Source organism: Salvelinus namaycush, chromosome 2 (genome assembly GCF_016432855.1).
Source record: "Salvelinus namaycush isolate Seneca chromosome 2, SaNama_1.0, whole genome shotgun sequence".
NCBI lineage: Eukaryota > Metazoa > Chordata > Actinopteri > Salmoniformes > Salmonidae > Salvelinus > Salvelinus namaycush.
The window spans coordinates 30,944,720-30,966,868 of NC_052308.1; the positions used below are offsets into that span (position 1 = coordinate 30,944,720).

Genomic DNA, 22,149 nt, shown 5'->3' on the forward strand with positions numbered 1-22,149 from the left:
CTTTACACAATGTTTTCCTCTCTTGTAGTTTTCCTGGATTGCGGAGAATAATCTGAGGGAGCCCTAATGCGAGGATCATAAACGTGCTACAACAGGCGTGGCAGTCACAGACGTCTCAGCCGGACTGAAAACAAAGAAAAACACCTTAACTGCATAATAGGATAAACTCTCAAATAGTGTGACGCATGTAATGGAAAGTGTCCTTATTTTTCCTTTGTGCACTCATAGACCCCAAGACTAGTCCATTGACAGGCAAAGGGACATTCTCTAAATTAGATCATCAAAACTCGATTTAGTTAATTGTTTTAATTGAATTGTGAACTGCCATTGCCCTTGGCTGTGAAAGAGGTGTAACTGGGTGGACAGGGTGAAGGAGTGACATCAGATGCAGTCCTCTTCATTCTCTCCATGAACCACACCTGTGTAGAAGAAGTGACTCATTTTCCCACAGGATGGCTTATTTAAACTGACTTCCTTCCTGCAAGTGTGGTGTGCCATGGTGACACAAGAGTATTTCACTGGTCAATTTAACAGCCCTGTCATTTCTATATACTGTCTTTCCTCTCACAACCCCCCCCCCCCTTATTTTACAACACCCCGTGCCCCTCCCATCCCTTTCCTAGAAGTATTATGCGCTCAATGACAGAAAAGTGCTTTTCCACAAAGAAATGTCTTTATTTTACTTCCAACATACAACATACTGTTGACACACAGGTATACAAGAGAGGTATCTTGCAAAAAAACTATATTCACTAATGTCATCAGAACAGAACATTTAGAACAGTAATATGGAATGTAGTAATTATTTTCTCCATTTTGTTTCTCATTTTTTTGTTTTGTTTATTTTTAAGAAATATTTCAAATAAATAAAGATTCTATATACACTTTCTCTATATAGTATTTATTGTCCTAATCAATATATTCTCTTCTTCAGTCACCATTTCAGGAATGACAAACAAAGAAAGTTACAAAGTAATGATGTTATCCCCTTACTACCTCCTACTTTAAATGTCTATGATTTAGGGACTAAACAGTACGGGGGGGGGGGGAGTATGGTGGAAATACGAAATGTCAGCCATAGGAGAGCGAGGAGATCACTCGTTACAAAGCTGCCAGCCCCGTTCAGTCTGTACAGAAGCAACCCCCACTCGTGTGTGCTGTGCTGTTGGGGGAACATCAGTCCAAACTCCATCCACAAACACCTCATGTCACCTTACAGTTTAATAAGCACCAAGTCTGACTCCCAGAACTACACTTAAGCTTTACGTCTCTCTCTCAGAGAGACCATACAGTAAAGAAAACAGTCTGTAACAGAGGAGCAGAGAGGTGGAAACGAGAGGAAAGGAGGACAGGACGATACAGGAGTCCCTGAGCCTGTTAATAGACCAGAGTCTCAGACACAATCTCTCCCACCACATAGAATAGAAAGAAAGGAAGAAAGAGAGAAAGAACAGTCAAAGAGACAAGGTGCAAACGAGTGCACAAGTGGTCCTGTCCCGTGTTGGTTCAGGGGGAGGGTGGGGAGTGCAGAACCGACTCCAGGGTGGCCTCTCCCCCGGGCCAGAAGCTCCCTGGTTGTCCCCTACAGTAGGTGGGGGGTCAGACCCCCGGCCGTGTGGTGGCCATTAGGACCAGGCCATTGGCGGAGGAGGGTAAAGCAGGGCTACAGCTACAGCTCAGTGCTGTTATTCCCAGGTTAGGTTTGAGTTTCCCAGAGTGGAGGCTCAGTCTTTAGTCGGCGCTGTGCTCCTCCAGCTGGGAGATGATGGTGATGAGGTTTTGCAGGCCGAATATGTAGCCGCTGTCCTGACCCTCATGCACAACACTGTCCTCCCCATAATGGCGACACGTCGTATGAGCAAAGTCTATCATCCTCACATCCACTGCTGGGCTGCTGGCCTCCCCTGCTGCACCACGGGACGAGCGACCGACGCTACCGTTACTGCTACCGTTACTGCTACTGCTACCGTTACTGCTCCCGCCAGCACTGCTGCCAGCTGCCGAGCCACGGGTGAACCCAAACGCCCCCTCTTCCTCTTCCTCATCTGAGGGCTCGTCCTCATCACCCTCCTCTCCTCCGCGGTGGCGGGGTCGAGTGGGGGCGCGAGGGCGGGGGGGCTCCCCATCATAGATGATGAGGAGGGAGGAGGAGTAGAAGCGGTAGGACTCGCAGGACTCCAGGGTTTCCTGCATCTCCCGGAGCTTCCGCAGCACCGGGGAGAGCAGCTCGTGCCTCAGACGCTGCCCATCGTGGAAGAACTGGAAAAGGGCCTCTTTGAAGCCCGGCAGGCTCAGCTTCCTCCCGTGGTACTTGTTCATGAACATCAGCTGGCCTGAGTCTGACTGGTACACCTGCATGCCACAAAGCCGGACACCGATGGAGGCGGAAGTGCTCTGTTGACATTTGCGGATCTGGTTGGCCTTCTTCTCCTCTGACGCGTCGTCACCATGCTGCCGCGTGCCCATCTTCAGGTCCAGCACGCACGGCACCGCGTGACGCCACGTCAGGTTCTCCAACAGGATGAATTTGTATTGGTTGCGGTGTTTGGAGTTCTCCTTCATCCTCTGGAGGTGCTGCTGGTGGCATTTCAGACTCCAGGGGTTGTGTTTGATCTGCTTCCGATCTAGGCTGTAGCGGAGTACCTCAGCCTGCTGCTGCACCTCCGCACCGTTATAACTACACACAGAGAGAGGAAAGAGAGGTTAGATATCTGCCAATCACCATACAGTACATATTTGCTGTATAGAATCTATGAATCTATGTTGGTGTTTGAATATATTTGTATATACAGTATGTGTACCGATGTAACTGTGTATGTGCTCACCTTTTGCTCTTGTTCTCTTTAGTGCTCTGTCTGGCCCGGTCTTTGCTGTAGTTGTCATTATCCAGCAGTAGGGACGATGATTTCTTGTTGCCCCACTTGATCATCTTGTTCTTAGGCTCGCAGTCAGCTGAGGGGTCCTTGTTTTCCATGTTCTCTGGTTCATTGTGGAGGGGGTAAGCGATGAGACACAGGTTGCCCTCTTCATCTTCCTCAAAGCTGACTGACACCACACCTGAGAGAGGGAGAGATGGAGGGAAGCGGGAAAGAGAACGATAGGAAGGCGGTTAGTACCCGGCATTGGATTTTTAATTTTATAATGCTATGCTGAAGCCAAAACCTCACAGTAACTGGTTAGTCATAGGCAGTTCTTACCAACTGGGTCCTGCTTCCAGCCAAATACACTCTGTAAAGTGAAAGACAAACAAACAAACAAACACAGGTTTTCCTATTGAGGGAGCAAAGAGAGAGCGGGTAAGGGGGCAAGGTGGCAGAAGAGAGAGCGGGTAGGGAGGCAAGGAGGCAGCAGAGAGAGAGAGCGGGTATGGGGGCAAGGAGGCAGCAGAGAGAGAGAGCGGGTATGGGGTCAAGGAGGCAGCAGAGAGAGAGAGCGGGTATGGGGTCAAGGAGGCAGTAGAGAGAGAGAGCGGGTATGGGGTCAAGGAGGCAGCAGAGAGAGAGCGGGTATGGGGTCAAGGAGGCAGCAGAGAGAGAGAGCGGGTATGGGGTCAAGGAGGCAGCAGAGAGAGAGAGCGGGTATGGGGTCAAGGAGGCAGCAGAGAGAGAGAGCGGGTATGGGGTCAAGGAGGCAGCAGAGAGAGAGAGCGGGTATGGGGTCAAGGAGGCAGCAGAGAGAGAGCGGGTATGGGGTCAAGGAGGCAGCAGAGAGAGAGCGGGTAGGGGGGCAAGGAGGCAGCAGAGAGAGAGAGTGGGTATGGGGTCAAGGAGGCAGCAGAGAGAGAGAGCGGGTATGGGGTCAAGGAGGCAGCAGAGAGAGAGAGCGGGTATGGGGTCAAGGAGGCAGCAGAGAGAGAGAGCGGGTATGGGGTCAAGTAGGCAGCAGAGAAAGAGCGGGTAGGGGGGCAAGGAGGCAGCAGAGAGAGAGCGGTTAGGGGGGCAAGGAGGCAGCAGAGAGAGAGCGGGTAGGGGGGCAAGGAGGCAGCATCAACAACAATGTATGTGTTTCCAAGTACTTTAAATGTGTACGTGAGAATGAACCCAAGAAGCAAAGAGATACACAAACACCACAGGAGGCTTGAATGTATGACACTCAGTCCAACCTTTATTGAGAAACTACCAAACCCACCCAGAACCACACATTAACTGATACACATAGTGTTACAATGTTTCAAGGCAACCCAAAAGAAATGACAGCAAAGATACACTGTATAAACTCAAAAACAACCACGACAACAACACACCTGAATTATATTTCATAAAGATACAACAGTTCCATCAAGTCGGGCATTTTGTGTGCACCGCCTCTCTGTTTTAAGAGTCCATTCAGGTCTGACTTGCCTTTTTATACAGCATTTCAAGGCAATAATCCAAACACACTAACAAATTAAAAAGGGAAGGGATGGATGGAGTGGTGGGGAGGAGGGTGGTGGGCTGGACAGGGTGGTGGGTCTCCGGAACACTTTCATAGAAAACTGTACACACTGTTACTTATTCCTGGGATCATTTATGATGCGTTCCCAAACATGCACACACCCCTACCCTACTCTACCTAATAAACCCCTATAGAAGGGCCTGTGTATTGCAACCCTCTCTGCAGGCTGGGGCAAGGTGGCAGTGGGTGTTAAGACAGGAAGAGCATACATCACAGCTGCAGGGGCTGACAGATAAATTAGAGAGAGGGAGGGATTGGGAGATGGAGAGAGATAGGGAGGAGGATGGATATTCAGCATCCCATTGAATATAAACATGATAATAAGACTGAAAACAAAAGCAAATCCCAGCCTTTCTGAAATACAAACAAAAACATCCCTGGTTTACACTGGAGGAAAGGTTCTCTGCAGCATCAAGACAGATCCTTCATTAGGGCCTATGTGTATGAGGTGATAACGGGTGTGTTGGCCAGTGACATGGAGGACAATGGGACCCAGGGCTTATCTCTCCTCTGCAGCTCCCGCCTTGAGTGTGTCATGCACAGTGATGTCACTACCCTGCAGCAGTTAACTCTCTACTGGCCAGGCCTGTTTCAACTGTCAGAGCTGCACTGTCAGCGGGGCATGTGAGGATGAGTGTTTAAGTGCCTGCGACTCATGTGCTTTTTGAGTATGCGAGTGTGTGAACGTGACTGTATATGGGCCAACATACGTTTGTAAGAGTGTGAGAGTGTGTGTAAAAGTGTTTTGAGCAGAAGTGAGTGTGTTTGTTATGGAATATTCTCAGTGTCACCAGACGTCTGTGCTCTTCTTTCTACAGCTTCATCTCCCATCCAAATAACACTGGGGTTTTTTATAGTTCCACGACGCATTGCTGCGGAGTCAGATACCACGCTAGTGCCTCAACTCAGTCACATAACCAGGGTAGGAGTGACGTAATAGAAAGTGTGTGTGAGATGTGCGTGTGTAGGCCGATCTGTGAGTGCAAGTGTCAGGAGGCACCGGTATGTAGCATCATGGTCAACGAAAAACAACACAGAGTGAGATATTCCACCCAAGGTGTGTGAGAGTGTTTGTGTGTGTATTCGTTAACCATACATTTCTTTATTTAACCTTTTTTTAACTATCCATGACAGGCTGATGTCCAGTCAGACACTGCTATCTCTCCCACTCAGCATTCCGTCCCTGATGATCAGCCCCATTATTATTGAGTATGCTGGGAACTGGATCCTTCCTCCAGAAACTTTAGCCCTCTTCGGAGATGCGGGCAGGCGCAGGGCTACTGGGCTTTTATCCCTACTCTCAGGAGAGGGCCTGGGGCCGACTATGGTCTGAGCAGACAAGATAGGGATACTGTTGGTCCTCTGTGATATTTCAAAGGTGATAGAATCCAATGGAACAGAATATAATATAAAACACATTAAATCCTGTTTGTGTGACTGACACCCAACCAAGGACACCTTTGCGTGTTTGTGAGGGAGGGTTGTCTCTGTCTAATGCAGAATGCCTGGGTCACACCTGTCCATCAGGAGATTAAGATCCTGTCATACACACCCCCACCACCATTACATAACCTGACACTGCAGAGCCCTGATGTATCATGCAGTCACATACTGTCTGTCCCCAGCCCCCCACTTAAGCCCCACCATGAAACGAATCCCTTTGTGCTGCTGTGGTACTGCCATCTCCAGTGACCTTCTGTAATCCTAAATGCAGCTAATGTTACAAAACACTCCAGCTGACCATATCAGTGGAGAGAGACGAAGAGAGAGATGAAGAGGTGGAGGTATAGAAAGAGAGAGAGAAGATGGGAGATGGGGAGAGAAATACGGGGCAGTAGCAGTGGCGCACACAGCATAATGGATGTTATTCAGATGATAGTAGCGTTATATTGTAGGTTAAGGTTGGATCAGGGAATAAGCTTACCTCTGTACTGGGGGGTGAACTTCCTCATTTCAGGGGGCAGGCTCTTGTAGAACTGGTGTTCTCGGGGGATGAGGGGCTTGCAGATGGTCTGGTCGCCGAAACGCAGCACGCAAGAGTGGCCCCCCACCTGGTGCACAAAGGGCTCAAGCATCACCCCTTTCCCGGGATAGGGGAGCGTCCCGTCTGCCTGCATAAGGGCTTCTAGAGCAGGACTCATCCTCACTCCGCATCGGACAGCTAAACTGGAGGGGCCCACGATGAGGCTGCTTGGGCTGCCTATCTTCTGGCTGTACCGCTCTTTTTCGCTGGGGGGCGTTAGTGGACACCTGCTAGGACAGCAGAGACCACAGCAGGAAAAAGAAAGGGTGCAGCAGGAAGGAGAAGAGAAAAAACGTTTAGTTCCCCGTGCTATCCTGGTCCGAAAGCAGAGTTGTATAGTCCAGGTTTGGGTTAAGGGAATCTCCCTGTGTACGTAGTGCTAGTAAATCGTTATTTTCGACAGGTCTGGGGCTGTAGGTTGTGTGTGAGAGCGAGTGTAGGTTGTTCCTGACTCTGTCTGTCGCCGATACTGAACTGGGGTCTGTACTGAGCTCAGAGCAAGAAAAATATAAAAACAGGTCGGCCCCGCCTCATACCCGCTTCAGCCTATCAGAGCTCAGCAGCTGTTGTTGGGTGGGAACTAAGCACTGAGATCAGGAACAAGCAAACAAAGGAAGGAGAACACTGCAGAGAGAGAGAGAGAGAGAGAGAGAGACACAGAGAGAGAGAGAGAGACACAGAGAGAGAGAGAGAGAAATGAATGACCATAGAAAACAGACAGGCAGATACAAAAACACATCAAATACATAGGCCGATACGTTAATGTCTGTTGAATTGGTTACTGCTTCTGAAAAATTCTACTTAGCATTCCGATGCCACTGCAGAAGAGAATTTGAATCTGGGAGAGAGAGATCCACGTGAAAAAATACTATAGTATTCACTGTAGTGCTTTTGCAGGCTTTAATGTAGTATTTACTGTAGTGTTTTTGTTGACTGTAGTATTTACTGAAGGTGGAGTTTCTCATTGAGGAAACCTACTGGAGAAATACCAAAAGATTTTCTGTAGATATTAAGGACTTGGTTCTGAACGGTGGTGTAAAGTACTTAAGTAAAAATACTTTGAAGTGCTATTTAAGTAGTTTTGGGGGGTATCTGTACTGGGGGTATCTGTATCTGACGAGCGTCAGAGCCGGTGTAGTACGACTCGATCTTAGTCCTGTATTGACGCTTTGCCTGTTTGATGGTTCGTTGGAGGGCATAGCAGGGTTTCTTATAAGCTCTACCCTTTAGCTCAGTGCGGATGCTGCCTGTAATCCATGGCTTCTGGTTGGGGTATGTACGTACAGTCATTGTGGGGACGACGCCATCAATGCACATATAGATGAAGCCAATGACAGATGTGGTGTACTTCTCAATGCCATTGGGGGGGGGGGGGGGGGGGGGGGGGAAGAGAGAGAGAGAGAGAGAGAGAGAGAGAGAGAGAGAGAGAGAGAGAGAGAGAGAGAGAGAGAGAGAGAGAGAGAGAGAGAGAGAGAGATTTGTATGCATCTCTGTGTGTAGAGTATAGGTGGTCCAGAGTTCTTTTCCTTCTGGTTGCACATTTAACATGCTGATAGAAATGAGGTAAAACTGATTTAAGTGTCTCTGCATTAAGGTTCCCGACTACTAGGAGCGCCTCCTCTGGGTGAGCATTTTCTTGTTTGCATATGGCAGAATACAACTCATTCAATGCTATCTTAGTGCCAGCCTCTGACTGTGGTGGTATGTAAACAGCTACAAAGAATACAGATGAAAACTCTCTCGGTATGTAGTGTGGTCTACAGCTTATCATGAGAAACTCTACCTCAGGCGAGTAATAGCTTGAGACTTCCAGCTGTTGTTTACAAAAATACAAAGACCGCCACCCCTCATCGTATAACCGGCCAGTATGTTAATATTGTCGTCGTTCAGCCACGACTCCGTGAAGCATAAGATGTTACAGTTTTTAATGTCCCGTTGGTAGTTTAATCTTCCCAGTAACTCGTCCATTTTATTGTCCAAAGATTGCATGTTTGCTAGCAGAATTGAGGGAAGTGGGGGTTTATTAGATCGCCTCCGACTTCTCAGAAGGCAGCTCGCTCTCCGGCCTCTCTTTCTCCGCCTCCTCTTCACGTAGATCACTGGGGTTGGGGGCTGTTCCCGAGGGAGCCGTATATCCTCCGCCTCGGGCTCGTCAAAGTCGTGAAAGAAGAAAAAGGATTCTGCTAGTCCGTGGTGAGTAATAGCAGTCCTGATGTCTAGAAGTTATTTTCAGTCATAAGAGACGATAGCGGTAACATTATGTACAAAAGAGTAAAAAAATAAGTTACAGACAACGCAGATAAACAAACAAAAAAAACACAATCGGTTGGGGGCACGTAAAGCGTCTGCCTTCTGCTCCGGGCACCATCAAAATGCTTTGTTTGTAAATTATGTCTGAGTGTTGGAGTATGCCCCTGGTTATCCACAAGTTAAAAAAATAATTAAATTAAATGGTGCGGTCAGGTTTGCTTAATATGAGGAATTTGAAACGATGTAAACTTTTATTTTTGATACTTATGTATATCGTAGCAATTACATTTATTTTTGATACTTAAATATATTTAAAATAAAATACCTTAAAACTTCTACTCAAGAAGAATTTTACTGGATGTCTTTTCCTTGAGTCATTTTCTATTAAGATATTATTACTTTACTCAAGTATGACAATTGGGTACTTTTCCACCACTGGTACTGAACAGCATTCAGCATTTCTGATCCTCTTTATAACCCGTAGAGAACACAATATATTGTCTATACTTGGCATGTAGGTTTCTCACTTGTGGTGGTTCAAATTGGGACATGGGGGAGGGGAATGGGCAGGGTATATGCAAATTAAATACTGTAGTATTTATTATAGTTTAAAAATTGTATTTTTTGCTGACATTTCTGTAGTATTTACCATAGTATTCTACAGTATACAAAAAAAATCTATACTAAGTACTACACATGATTGAGGGATAGTACAGTGTGTAGTATAGTATTGTACAGTATACTACAGTTTACCACATAATTCTATAGTAAGTTGTAGTATTCTATAGTAAACTGTAGTTTTTTTATGTGGGGAGGAACACAGAGAGGGAAAGTGAAATAGATTTTCTAAGCAGTTTGCCATCCATTTAACCTGTTTGCCTTGTTATTCTTATCAGCTGATAAAGAGCAGAAAGAGATAGTTGTAGAGGGAAAGAGAAACTGGCAGAAGGAAGGAGACAGAAACTGATAGTGAAGAGAAGGGCTCTGCATGGTTGTCTTTCCTCAAATTGGGCTTGAAGAGTGCTAGTCTGAATATAAAACAACAAGAATGGGTTCCCCCTCTCAGCAAAAACCATAGCAGACAGACAGTAGACAGAGCAAAACCCTCAGACAAACAGCCACAAATAGCAGGTGTTATGACGTTGCCCTGTTGGGTGAGGTTTATGACCCCCCCATAAATACCTTTCCATCTTTCCTCCTTTTCTCTCCACTCTACAGAATGGACTCTTGGAAAGCCCTGTATTACTACAGAGAAAGTATGGTAACATCAAAAAGTTGGGGAATGGAACAATATTGCCCTTTCTCAACCAGTTGGAAGTATCCGTTGGTACTTAAAGAATATGATGTCAGATCAGTTGTTGTCTGGGACAATATATCTGATGACAGGACGACATACATTGTATCTTGGAAAATCTACACATTCTAGTTATCAGATTCACATGGAATTGTTGTGCAATTTAACTATTTGTGAGAAGATGAAATGTGATTTTAGCTTCTAAATGAGAGAATTGTTTTCATAAGTAAACTTACGCTCATTCAGTGGCCAAGCCCAAGTGAACAGGTTGGAGAGGGATAAAACACACTCTTCCCCAGTACAAAAGCCCCGGTGACCCAATTCACACTGGACTAAGCAAACCCCGGCGTGAGCTGTGGTTGTGAATGGTTGAACGACTACACTATCTATCTAATGAAATCATGATCATTGATGCCCCACGAGGTGAGATCTTGCATGGAGCCCCAGACCGAGGGTGATTGACCGTCATCTTGAACTTCTTCCATTTTCTAATAATTGCACCAACAGTTGTTGCCTTCTCACCAAGCTGCTTGCCTATTGTCCTGTAGCCCATCCCAGCCTTGTGCAGGTCTACAATTTTATCCCTGATGTCCTTACACAGCTCTCTGGTCTTGGCCATTGTGGAGAGGTTGGAGTCTGTTTGATTGAGTGTGTGGACAGGTGTCTTTTATACAGGTAACGAGTTCAAACAGGTGCAGTTAATACAGGTAATGAGTGGAGAACAGGAGGGCTTCTTAAAGAAAAACTAACAGGTCTGTGAGAGCCAGAATTCTTACTGGTTGGTAGGTGATCAAATACTTATGTCATGCAATAAAATACAAATTAATTACTTAAAAATCATACCATGTGATTTTCTGGATTTTTGTTTTAGATTCCGTCTCTCACAGTTGAAGTGTACCTATGATAAAAATTATAGACCTCTACATGCTTTGTAAGTAGGAAAACCTGCAAAATCGGCAGTGTATCAAATACTTGTTCTCCCCACTGTATGTGGCCTAGGAAAGGACAAACGATCTCCTAAGAACGACAGGGTACTTTAACGTATCCGCTCTACAACACTACGACCAAAAAGATTCTTCAAAGGACAATGGCGATCTCTGCTGGATAAACCAGTCTTCCATCTTCGACCCATCTGTGTAATGTACGGATGTAATTAGGGCAATATTCTGTGAAGAGAAAAGGAGATGGTTACGTAAATGAACATTTATTGTCTAAATGGGTTATGGATTTGACTGTTGGCCCAATCAGCTGTGAGGCTAGCTGGGATGAGGCAGTCCAGTACAGGGCAGGGCGGGATGGGAGGTCAAGGTTAGCATGGAGGAGCAGGCAGGGACTAATCACACAAACGCTAAGTCCTGATGTTCTACTTCCCAGCTGCAAATAATAATAATAATAATAATAATAATGGACCTGGCCGGGCTACATTGCAGGCAGGGCCTTGAGCCCAGTTACCAAACACATTACTGTGCCAGGCAGGCTCTAACTTCCTCCTCCATCTGGTGGGCACAGAACAATGATCTAACAGGGTCTAACAGACTCTAACATCCAGTAGGCACGGAGGGGTGGCCATTCAGAAACAAACCACCCAGTCAGCAAAATTAAGTTAAAAATAATTATTTAGAAGTATTTCCAGATGTTGACATCACGTGCATTTTCCGAATTTCAAAAATACGTATTTTCCGGATGTTAAAAATACTTTCCGGAGACATTGAAAATATGTATTTTCTGGACGTTGAAATGAGGTGAATGAATGCTGAATGATAGGTAAAAATAAGTATTTTCCATACGTCAGTGCTTGTTTTCTCACATAAACTGACATTGAGCGAACAATGTTGAATTTTAGCAGCCAGGAAATGACAAAGTGATTTCCACTAGATAACACAGCAACAAAGTCAGAACAGGTGCCGCTCCAGCGAGAGAAATCAATAAGCGAATATCACAGCCAATCACAACACTGGCGGGTAAATAATATTGTGAAGCCTCAACCCAAACTGGCTGTGCGAGTGCGCCATCGTGCATACATTTATTTTGTCCCCCCACACAACACGCAATCACGACACGCAGGTTAAAATATAAAAACAAACTCTGAACCAATTATATTCATTTGGGGACAGGTCAAAAAGCATTAAACATTTTATGGCAATTTAGCTAGTTAGCTTGCACTTGCTAGCTAATTTGTCCTATTTAGCTAGCTGCTGTTGCTAGCTAATTTGACCTGGGATATAAACATTGACTTGTTATTTTACCTGAAATGCACAAGGTCCTCTACACCGCCAATTAATCCACACATAAAACGGTCAACCAAATCGTTTCTAGTCATCTCTCTTCCTGTTTCTGACCGTTTGAGCAGACACATGCACATTTGTGGCCTGCTGGAGGTCATTTTGCAGGGCTCTGGCAGTGCCCCTCCTTGCACAAAGGCGGAGGTAGCGGTCCTGCTGCTGGGTTGTTGCCCTCCTACGGCCTCCTCCACGTCTCCTGATGTACTGGCCTGTCTCCTGGTAGCGCCTCCATGCTCTGGACACTACGCTGACAGACACAGCAAACCTTCTTGCCACAGCTCGCATTGATGTGCCATCCTGCATGAGCTGCACTACCTGAGCCACTTGTGTGGGTTGTAGACTCCGTCTCATGCTACCACTAGAGTGAGAGCACCGCCAGCATTCAAAAGTGACCAAAACATCAGCCAGGAAGCATAGGAACTGAGAAGTGGTCTGTGGTCACCACCTGCAGAATCACTCCTTTATTGGGGGTGTCTTGCTAATTGCCTATAATTTCCACCTTTTGTCTATTCCATTTGCACAACAGCATGTGAAATTTATTGTCAATCAGTGTTGCTTCCTAGGTGGACAGTTTGATTTCACAGAAGTGTGATTGACTTGGAGTTACATTGTGTTGTTTAAGTGTTCCCTTTATTTTTTTGAGCAGTGCATTTTAGTAGTGGTTTTTGAACAAATTGCAAAAATCACTGAAGTTGGAGACTTTTATCTCCCTCACTAACTTTAAGCGTCAGCTGTCAGAGCAGCTTACCGATCGCTGCAGCTGAACACAACCCATCTGTAAATAGCCCATCCAACCAACTACCTACCTCATCCCCATATTTGTTTTTGTTTTTCTGCTCTGTTGCACACCAGTATTTCTACTTGCACATCCTCATCTGCACATATATCACTCCAGTGTAAATTGCTCGCCATGTAATTACCTCGCCATTATTGGCCTATTTATTGCCTTGCCTCTTACTTCATTTTGCACACACTGTATACCAATTTTTCTATTGTGTTATTGACTGTAAGTTTGTTTATCCCATGTCTAACTCTGTGTGGTTGTTTTTGTCACACTGCTTTGCTTTATCTTGGCCAGGTCGCAGTTGTAAATGAGAACTTGTTCTCAACTGGCCTACCTGTTTAATTAAAAAATATATATTAAAAAAAATGTGTGTGTGTGGGACAGGTTTGTCCCAGTTTCTGAGCCCATGGATCACTTTCTTCATTCTGTCCTGTTACATCTCCATGGGTGTGGACTATTTCAGTGTTTTATTTAACTAGGCAAGTCAACTAAGAACACATTCTTATTTACAATGACGGCCTAACCCGGGTTATGCTGGGCCAATTGTGCACCGTCCTATGGGACTCCCAATCACAGCCAGTTGTGATACAGCCTGGAATCGAACCAGGGTCTGTAGTGACACCTCTAGCACTGAGATGCAGTGCCTTAGACTGCTGTGCCACTATGGAGCCCCTAGTGTGCATGTGAGATAGAGATGTGTGATACCATGTGGCTTTTGTGTGATGCATTGTGTGTAAGGTGTGCAATGTCTACAAATTAATAGAAGAAGTACAGCAAAGGGAGGTTCAGGCCAGGGCAGTTAGATAGGATGCTATCTGTACTTACAGAGGATACAGTGACACTGATATTTCAGCCATTATTTAGGGGACATCAATCTCCTTGACTATCCCCTAATACTATGCTGATAATCAGACTGTCTGCTTCCCAAATGGCACCCTGTTCCTTTTATAGTGCACTACTTTTGACCAGAGCTCTGGTCAAAAGTAGTGCACTAGGCCTATATAGGGAATGGAGTGACTTTGGGACACACCCTCAGTCTATCATCCTTTTAACTCCCCGGGTCTCTCTGCCTTTAATCTAATATTGTGCACATATGCATGAACACACAAATACAAATACAGATCCCAATAGTTTATATATAACCCCCCAGGGCCCCCTGTCCACTTGACACAATTTCACACACCTATGCACTGCCAAGCCCCCGTCAACCACACACATCATGATTACACAATACAACCTGCATCCTTATTGACGGACCCCCGAGCTGGGATGTCGGGCAGGGGGGCTCAGTGTGTTTGTTTACACAAGGTCATACAATCAGGACCCCAGCTCTAGGGTGAGTGGAGGGGTTCAGACTCTGAGTTGGACCCCTTCCATACAGTACTACGCATACACACCTCCCCCCACACACATAAACACACCCCACCCTACACGTAAACATAGTTACACAAACACACACCTCAAGCTCTGTGCCCCGCCTGCCTGCTCCACATAGCAGCTGGCCAGGTTCTCTATCCACATCCTACTGGGATCAAAAGTAATGAGGTATTCACATGCCTCTCAGTTACGGGGGTCAGAGAGAGAAAAGGGGGGGCTGTCTGTCTGTCTGGGAGGGGCTGACCATATATATCATCCTAAAAGGGGCGAAAAGGGGATGTTCCTTCCCTAATTCATCACTGCCCTTTATATCACCGCCTCTCCATATCGCTGTATCGAGTATATCTGCCTGGATCGCTATCCTTCTTGCATCTTCACATGTTGCATCTCATCTACTGCTGTCTCCTTCTCATCTTCTTATATCCTCCAAATCAGCTGTGTTCAATCTTAGTAGGTTCTCCTGTAGAGCCCAGAACAATGAACAGTCTGTGTGGGGAGAGCGCTCACAGCCCTACACACAGTTCAACTAGCTCCCAACACCTCCACTACTTAGCCCTCTCACAGAGATACAGACAGAGACACAGATGCACAGGAACTCACATGCTGCCCACACGTGTCGCAAACAATGAAAAACAGACACACACATTCTCTACACAAACAGCTAAAAACAGATGGAACCATAATAAGGTACCACACTCAGAATCCACATTCACACACCCACATACACACCTTACAAAAAAGCATGTCAAATTTGCATATTTACAGTTCACATGTTAACACCACATGTTCACATGTGAGGAGAATAACATGTTTTCACCTCGTGAATTTTAGTTTGCGGTCGGATATGTTGTTTCACATGTGAAAATCTCACTTTCACATGTGGAATTGCATTTCCACATGTGAAAAACATTTATATGTTAAAATCACATTTGCCATTTCACATGTAAAAAACCTCCATGTGAAAATCTGAATTTCACATGGGAAAACTGAAGTCTGTTTTACTTCATTTTTACCAGCATGTCACTTGTGCGACTAGAGGCGACAAAACTGTACTTCACACACACAAATTCATGCAAGGCTCTCCCTCGCCTTCCCTTTGGCAAATCTGACCATAAGTATATCCTACTGATTCCTGCTGATAAGAAAATGCTCAAACAGGAATTACCAGTGACGTGCCCAATAAGGAAGTGGTCCGATGCTAAGCTACAGGATTGTTTCGCTAGCACAGACTGGAATATGTTCCAGGATTCATCCGATGGCATTGAGGCGTTTACCGCATCATTGACCGGCTTCATTAATAAGTGCATCGACGACGTCATCCCCACAGTGGCCGTATGCACATATCGGAAACAGAAGCCATGGATTACAGGCAACATCTGCAACTAAAGGCTAGAGCTTCTGCTTTCAAGGAGCTGAACACTAATCCGAACACTTATAAGAATCCTGCTATGACCTCCGATGAACCATCAAACAGGCAAAGCATCAATACAGGACTAAGATCGAATCCTACTACGCCGGCTCTGACCCGCGTCGGATTTGTCAGGGGTTGCAAACTATCATGGATTACAAAGGGAAACCCAGCCGCAAGCTGCCCAGTGACATAATCCTACCAGACAAGCTAAATGAGAGCACCAGCTCTTCTGAGTGACTGTGTGATCTTGCTCTCAGTAGCCGATGTGAGTAAGACCTTAAAACAGGTTAACATTCACAAGGCCGCAGGGCCAAACACAATACCTATAACGCGTACTCAGAGCATGCGCTGACCAGCTGGCAAGTGTCTTCACTGACATTTTCAACCTCTCTCTGAACCTCTCTGTAATACCTACAGCTGAAGTCGGAAGTTTTCATACACTTAGGTTGGATTCATTAAAACTCGTTTTTCAACCACTCCACAAATTTATTGTAAACAAACTATAGTTTTGGCAAGTCGGTTAGGACATCTACTTTGTGCATAACACAAGTCATTTTTCCAACAATTGTTTACAGACAGATTATTTCACTTATAATTCACTGTATCACAATTCCAATGGGTCAGAAGTTTACATACACTAAGTTGACTGTGCCTTTAAACAGCTTGTAAAATTCCAGAAAATTATGTCATGGCTTTAGAAGCTTCTAATAGGCTAATTGACATAATTTGAGTCAATTGGAGGTTTACCTGTGAATGTATTTCAAGGCCTACCTTCAAACTCAGTGCCTCTTTGCTTGGCATCATGGGAAAATCAAAAGAAATCAGCCAAGACCTCAGAAAAAAATTGTAGACCTCCACAAGTCTGGTTCATCCTTGGGAGCAATTTCCAAACACCTGAAAGTACCATGTTCATCCGTACAAACAATAGTACGCAAGTATAAACACCATGGGACTACGCAGCTGTCATACCGCTCAGGAAGGAGACGCGTTCTGTCTCCTAGAGATGAACGTACTTTGGTGCAAAAAGTGCAAATCAATCCCAGAACAACAGCAAAGGACCTTATGAAGATGCTGGAAGAATCAGGTACAAAAGTATCTATATCCACTGGTAAACGAGTCCTATATCGACATAACTGAAAGGCCGCTCAGCACAGAAGAAGCCACTGCTCCAAAACCGCCATAAAAAAGCCACACTACGGTTTGCAACTGCACATGGCGACAAAGATCGTACTTTTTGGAGAAATGTCCTCTGGTCTGATGAAACAAAAATGGAACTGTTTAGCCATAATGACCATCGTTATGTTTGGAGGAAAAAGGGAGCCGAAGAGCACCATCCTAACCGTGAAGTACTTGGGTGGCAGCATCATGTTGTGGGGTTGCTTTGCTGCAGGAGGGACTGGTGCACATCACAAAATATATGGCATCATGAGGTAGGAAAATTATGTGGATATATTGAAGCAACATCTCAAGACATCAGTCAGGAAGTTAAAGCTTGGTTGCAAATCGGTCTTCCAAATGGACAATGACCCCAAGCATACTTCCAAAGTTGTGGCAAAATGGCTTAAGGACAACAAAGTCAAGATATTGGAGTGGCCATCACAAAGCCCTGACCTCAATCCTATAGAACATTTGTGGGCAGAACTGAAAAGCGTGTGCCAGCAAGGAGGCCTACAAACCTAATTCAGTTACACCCAACTTTTTGTGGGAAGCTTGTGGAAGGCTACCCGAAATGTTTGACCCAAGTTAAACAATTTAAAGGCAATGCTACCAAATACTAATTGAGTGTATGTAAACTTCTGACCCACTGGGAAAGTGATGAAATAAATAAAAGCTGAAATAAATCATTCTCTCTACTATTATTCTGACATTTCACATTCTTAAAATAAGTGGTGATCCTAACTGACCTAAGACAGGGAATTGTTACTAGGATTAAATGTCAGGAATTGTGAAAAACTGAGTTTAAATGTATTTGGCAAAGGTGTATGTAAACTTCCGACTTCAACTGTACATGTTTCAAGCAGACCATCATAGTACCTGTGCACAAGAACGCCAAGGTAACCTTTCTAAATGAATACTGCCCTGTAGCACTCACATCTGTAGCCATGACATTCGTTGAAAGGCTGGTCATGGCTCACATCAACACCATCATCCCAGACACCCTGGACTCACTCCAATTCGCTTACCGCCCCAACAGATCCACAGAGGACCTAATCTCTGTTGCATTCCACACTGCCCTCTCCCACCTGGACAAGAGGAACCCTGTTCACTGACTACAGCTCAGCGTTCACACAATCATTATGTTTGCTGATGACACGACGGTGGTAGGCCTGATCACCGACGACGATGAGACAGCCTATAGGGATGAGGTCAGTGACCTGATAGTGTGGTGCCAGGACAACAACCTCTCCCTCAACATCATCAAGACAAAGGAGCTGATCGTGGACTACAGGAAACAGAGAGCAAAGCACGTCCACTTCGACGGGGCCATAGTGGTGCAGGTCAAGAGCTTCAAGTTCCTCGGTGTCCACATCATTAAGGAATTAACATGGTCCGCACACACCAACACAGAAGAAAGCACGACAATGCCTCTTCCCCCTCTGGAGGCTGAAAAGATTTGTCATGGTACCTCAGATCCTCAAAAAGTTATACCATTGACAGCATCTTGACTGGCTGCATCACCATGTGATATGGCATCTGCTTGGCATCCGACAGCAAGCGTTACAGAGGGTAGTGCATAAGGCCCAGTACATCACTGAGGCTGAGCTCCTTGCTATCCAAAACTTCTATACCAGGCGGTGTCAGAGGAAGGCCCTAACAATTGTCAAATACTCCAACCACCCAAGTCATAGACTGTTCTCTCTGCTACCATATGGCAAGTGGTCCCGAAGTCTGGAACCATCAAGAAACTAAACAGCTTGTGCCCCCAAGCCATAAGACTGCTAAATAGTTTACCAAATAGCTACCCGGACTATCTGCATTGACCCTTTTTGCGCTAACTCTTTTGACTCATCACATTCGCTGATGCTACTGTTTATTATCTATCCTGTTATCTAGTCACTTTACCCCTACCTATATGTACATATCTACCTCAATTACCTCGTAACCCTGAAAATCGTCTCGGTACTGGTACCCCGTGTATAGCCAAGTTATTGTTACTCATTCCTCGTGTTATTATTTTTCAATTATTATTTTTATTTTTTTCTCTCTGCATTGTTTGGAAGGGCCCGTAAGTAAGCATTTTACTGTTAGTCTACACCTGTTGTTTACGAAGCATGTAACTGATTCAAATCATAATAAAAATGTATCTATCACATATGAAAAAATCTAATTTGCAGGTTCATATGTAAGAAAACTCCATATGTAAATATCTAATTAGCAGTTTCATATGTGAAAAACTTTCACGTGATTGTTTTTCACATGTGACTTGCAATTCCACATGGAAAATCAAATTTTCAGTTTCACATGTAAGAAAACTTCCCATATACCCCAATGTTTGTGAACAAAGTACATCTAAACAAACACTGTATAGCCTAAAAACATGGTTAGAAATATAATTTTGATATCATAAATGGTCAGTCCTTGAATCCATAGCGTACTTTCTAGATTTGAGAGTGGTTGCATTTCTCCAGCCCCATCTCTTAGATTTTTACTGAAACTGTGGCGGAGAAGACACTTTGTTAATGTTTCAATTAAGGATAGCTGCTTTAAACACATTTAGTAATAGTGTTATTATATGGTGCAATCCTCTAGTGAGTGAGTTACTTTTGTGCCGTTAATATCAAGCAAAACTTCTGAAGTCGAGAACAAAATTCTTAGTACTACAAACAAGAATAATAATGAAATTAAAACATGAACCCAAAAGTATTGATAGCAAAACAAAATATTGCAAGGAAATAATTGTTCAATGCGAGAACAAATGAATTGTAGATGGATGCAAAAAAAAATATTTCAGTGATTTTTTTTCTTTTTATGATAACGCAATTAAATAAAATGCCTCCCTCTTTCTTGCAATTTTCCTATCTTTGGTTGTTACCCTGGCCTTTGCGTTCGCTGCCTTTTTTCCAGTTGCAAGTTTCAACATATTCATTCCAGCAACATAACCACCTGCATCCCACTGCTGATTTGCCTTTGAAGCTAAGAAGGGGTGGTCCTGGTCAGCCCTGGATGGGAAACCAGACGTAGGTGGAAGTGATGCAAAATAAGTGTGAGGTAAAAATAAGTCACGTGGGGGGCAAAACATTTACGAGGGAAAAACCCATGTGAAAAATGTACATATGAAACATCAAACGTGTCTGAAAACCACGTGAAAAAATAGAATATTTCAAACAGGGATGATTCCAAAGTGTTTCTCCTCGCTCATTGCTATGCAATCCACTGGTGGACTACATACCTTGTGGTAAATGAACTGGACCTTCTGTTCCTTCTTTCACTCTGGGCCCAGTCGGAATCACTCTGTGTCTCTTTTATCTCCTCTTTAACTCTGTGTGTGGTCTGCAAGAAAGGACAGAACACTCAACACATTAGCTCTGTGGTTAATGTGGTGTGACATTAATTTTTGTACCCTGTCAAACAAATGTTTCACCTACTAAATTACATTATTTACAGTGTGATTGTTTTTGTGGTTTTAATAAACAGCATTGAGAAGAATGCAACACTTTTTTTCTTAATTTGAACAGACTCCAATATTGACACACTATACTGTACTGCATGCTTTAGAAGCTGGATGGGTGTAGGGGAGCGGAGGGGGAGAGCCTTGGAGAGAGAAAAACAAACTTTTTCTAACCCGAAAGCTTCTTCTCTGTCTTTCCTCTCTAAGAAACTTGAGCTCTATCTCTGGTATTTTTCCCAAGGGGTTGTCTCCAGACCTGGGGCTCGAAGACTGAGCTTGTGTGAGACGGCACAGGCTCTGATCTACAAAGATAGCCTACACAGATAAGATGTATACAGAGGAGAGACATAAAGCAAACACTTGCTGGTCACCCAGCCGACAGTTTATAAAGGTCAAATCTAGTTATCAAGCTTTGAAATCGAACATTGCATTTGAGACTATTGATGTGTTCTGTGTATTACCTATATGCATTCCATACGCATAGGCCAACATATGGTAGAAAGTCCTAGCAGGTCTAGCCACTATATTTCTATGCGCTGTAGCTCTCTCAAGCAGCCCTCCGCACATTAATGAGCTCCATATGACCCAGAGTGCCAGAGTGAGAGAGTTATGAAAACAGTGAAACTCCTACAAGGCACGTGCATTACAGGATGTCACATGGAGCTCAAACACAGGGCTACTGCTGACAGAAACCAAAGACCCTACAGTATTGCAAAACTATCAAAGTTGAAAAGCACTACCAGGTACGCGCACACACACACACACACACACACACACACACACACACACACACACACACACACACACACACACACACACACACACACACACACACACACACACACACACACACACACACACACACACACACACACACACACACACACACACACACACACAGAACCGGTCCAAAGAAAACAAGGCAGAGAAAGAAAAACACTAGACAGAGAGACATTAGGGAGTTCTATCAGCTCACATGGAAATACTCAACTGCAGTACTTGAAGGCTGAGGCTGCATTAACAGACTGTAAACACAGCCAGGGCCAGGACATACAGTGCCTTCAGAAAGTATTCACACATTTTCCAAATTTTATTGTGTTTCAGCCTGAATTTAAAATGGAGTAAATAGAGATTTTGTGTCACTGATCTACACAGAATAACAGGAGTAAAAATGTGCTTAACAAGTCACATAATAAGTTGCATGGACTCACTCAGTGTGCAATAATAGTGTTTAACATGATTTTTAAGTGACTCATCTCTGTACCCCACACACACACTTATCTGTAAGGTCCTTCAGTTGAGCAGTGAATTTCAAGCACAGATTCAACCACAAAGACCAGAGAGGTTTCCCAATGGTTCGCAAAGAAGGACACCTATTGGTAGAATGTTTTAAACAAACAGACATTGAATATCCCTTTGAGCATTGCGCAGTTATTAATTACACTTTGGATGGTGTATCAATACACCAAGTCACTAAGTCTGAATTTGTCCTGCTAGGTGACCTAAACTGGGACATGCTTAAACCACCTGACCAAGTCCTAAAGCAATGGGACTCCCTTTCTCAGATTATTACCAATCCCACAACGTATGACTCCGAACACCCAGAAAAGGCTACTCTCCTCGATGTTATCCTCACAAATAATCCTGATAGGTATCAGTCTGGTGTTTTCTGTAATGACCTTAGT

General features: G+C 44.5%; 1 protein-coding gene across 1 annotated transcript; it reads right to left on the minus strand.

Moving 5' to 3' along the window:
* Positions 1–651: 651 nt before the first annotated feature.
* ip6k2b (inositol hexakisphosphate kinase 2b) lies at positions 652–6,942 on the minus strand. Its single transcript, XM_039011248.1, has 3 exons — positions 6,359–6,942; positions 2,826–3,057; positions 652–2,677 (listed from the first exon to the last, which is right to left on the minus strand). The coding sequence occupies exons 1-3, from the start codon at positions 6,573–6,575 to the stop codon at positions 1,732–1,734; spliced, it is 1,395 nt and encodes a 464-aa protein (XP_038867176.1). The 5' UTR covers positions 6,576–6,942; the 3' UTR covers positions 652–1,731.
* Between the last annotated feature and the right edge of the window lie 15,207 nt (positions 6,943–22,149).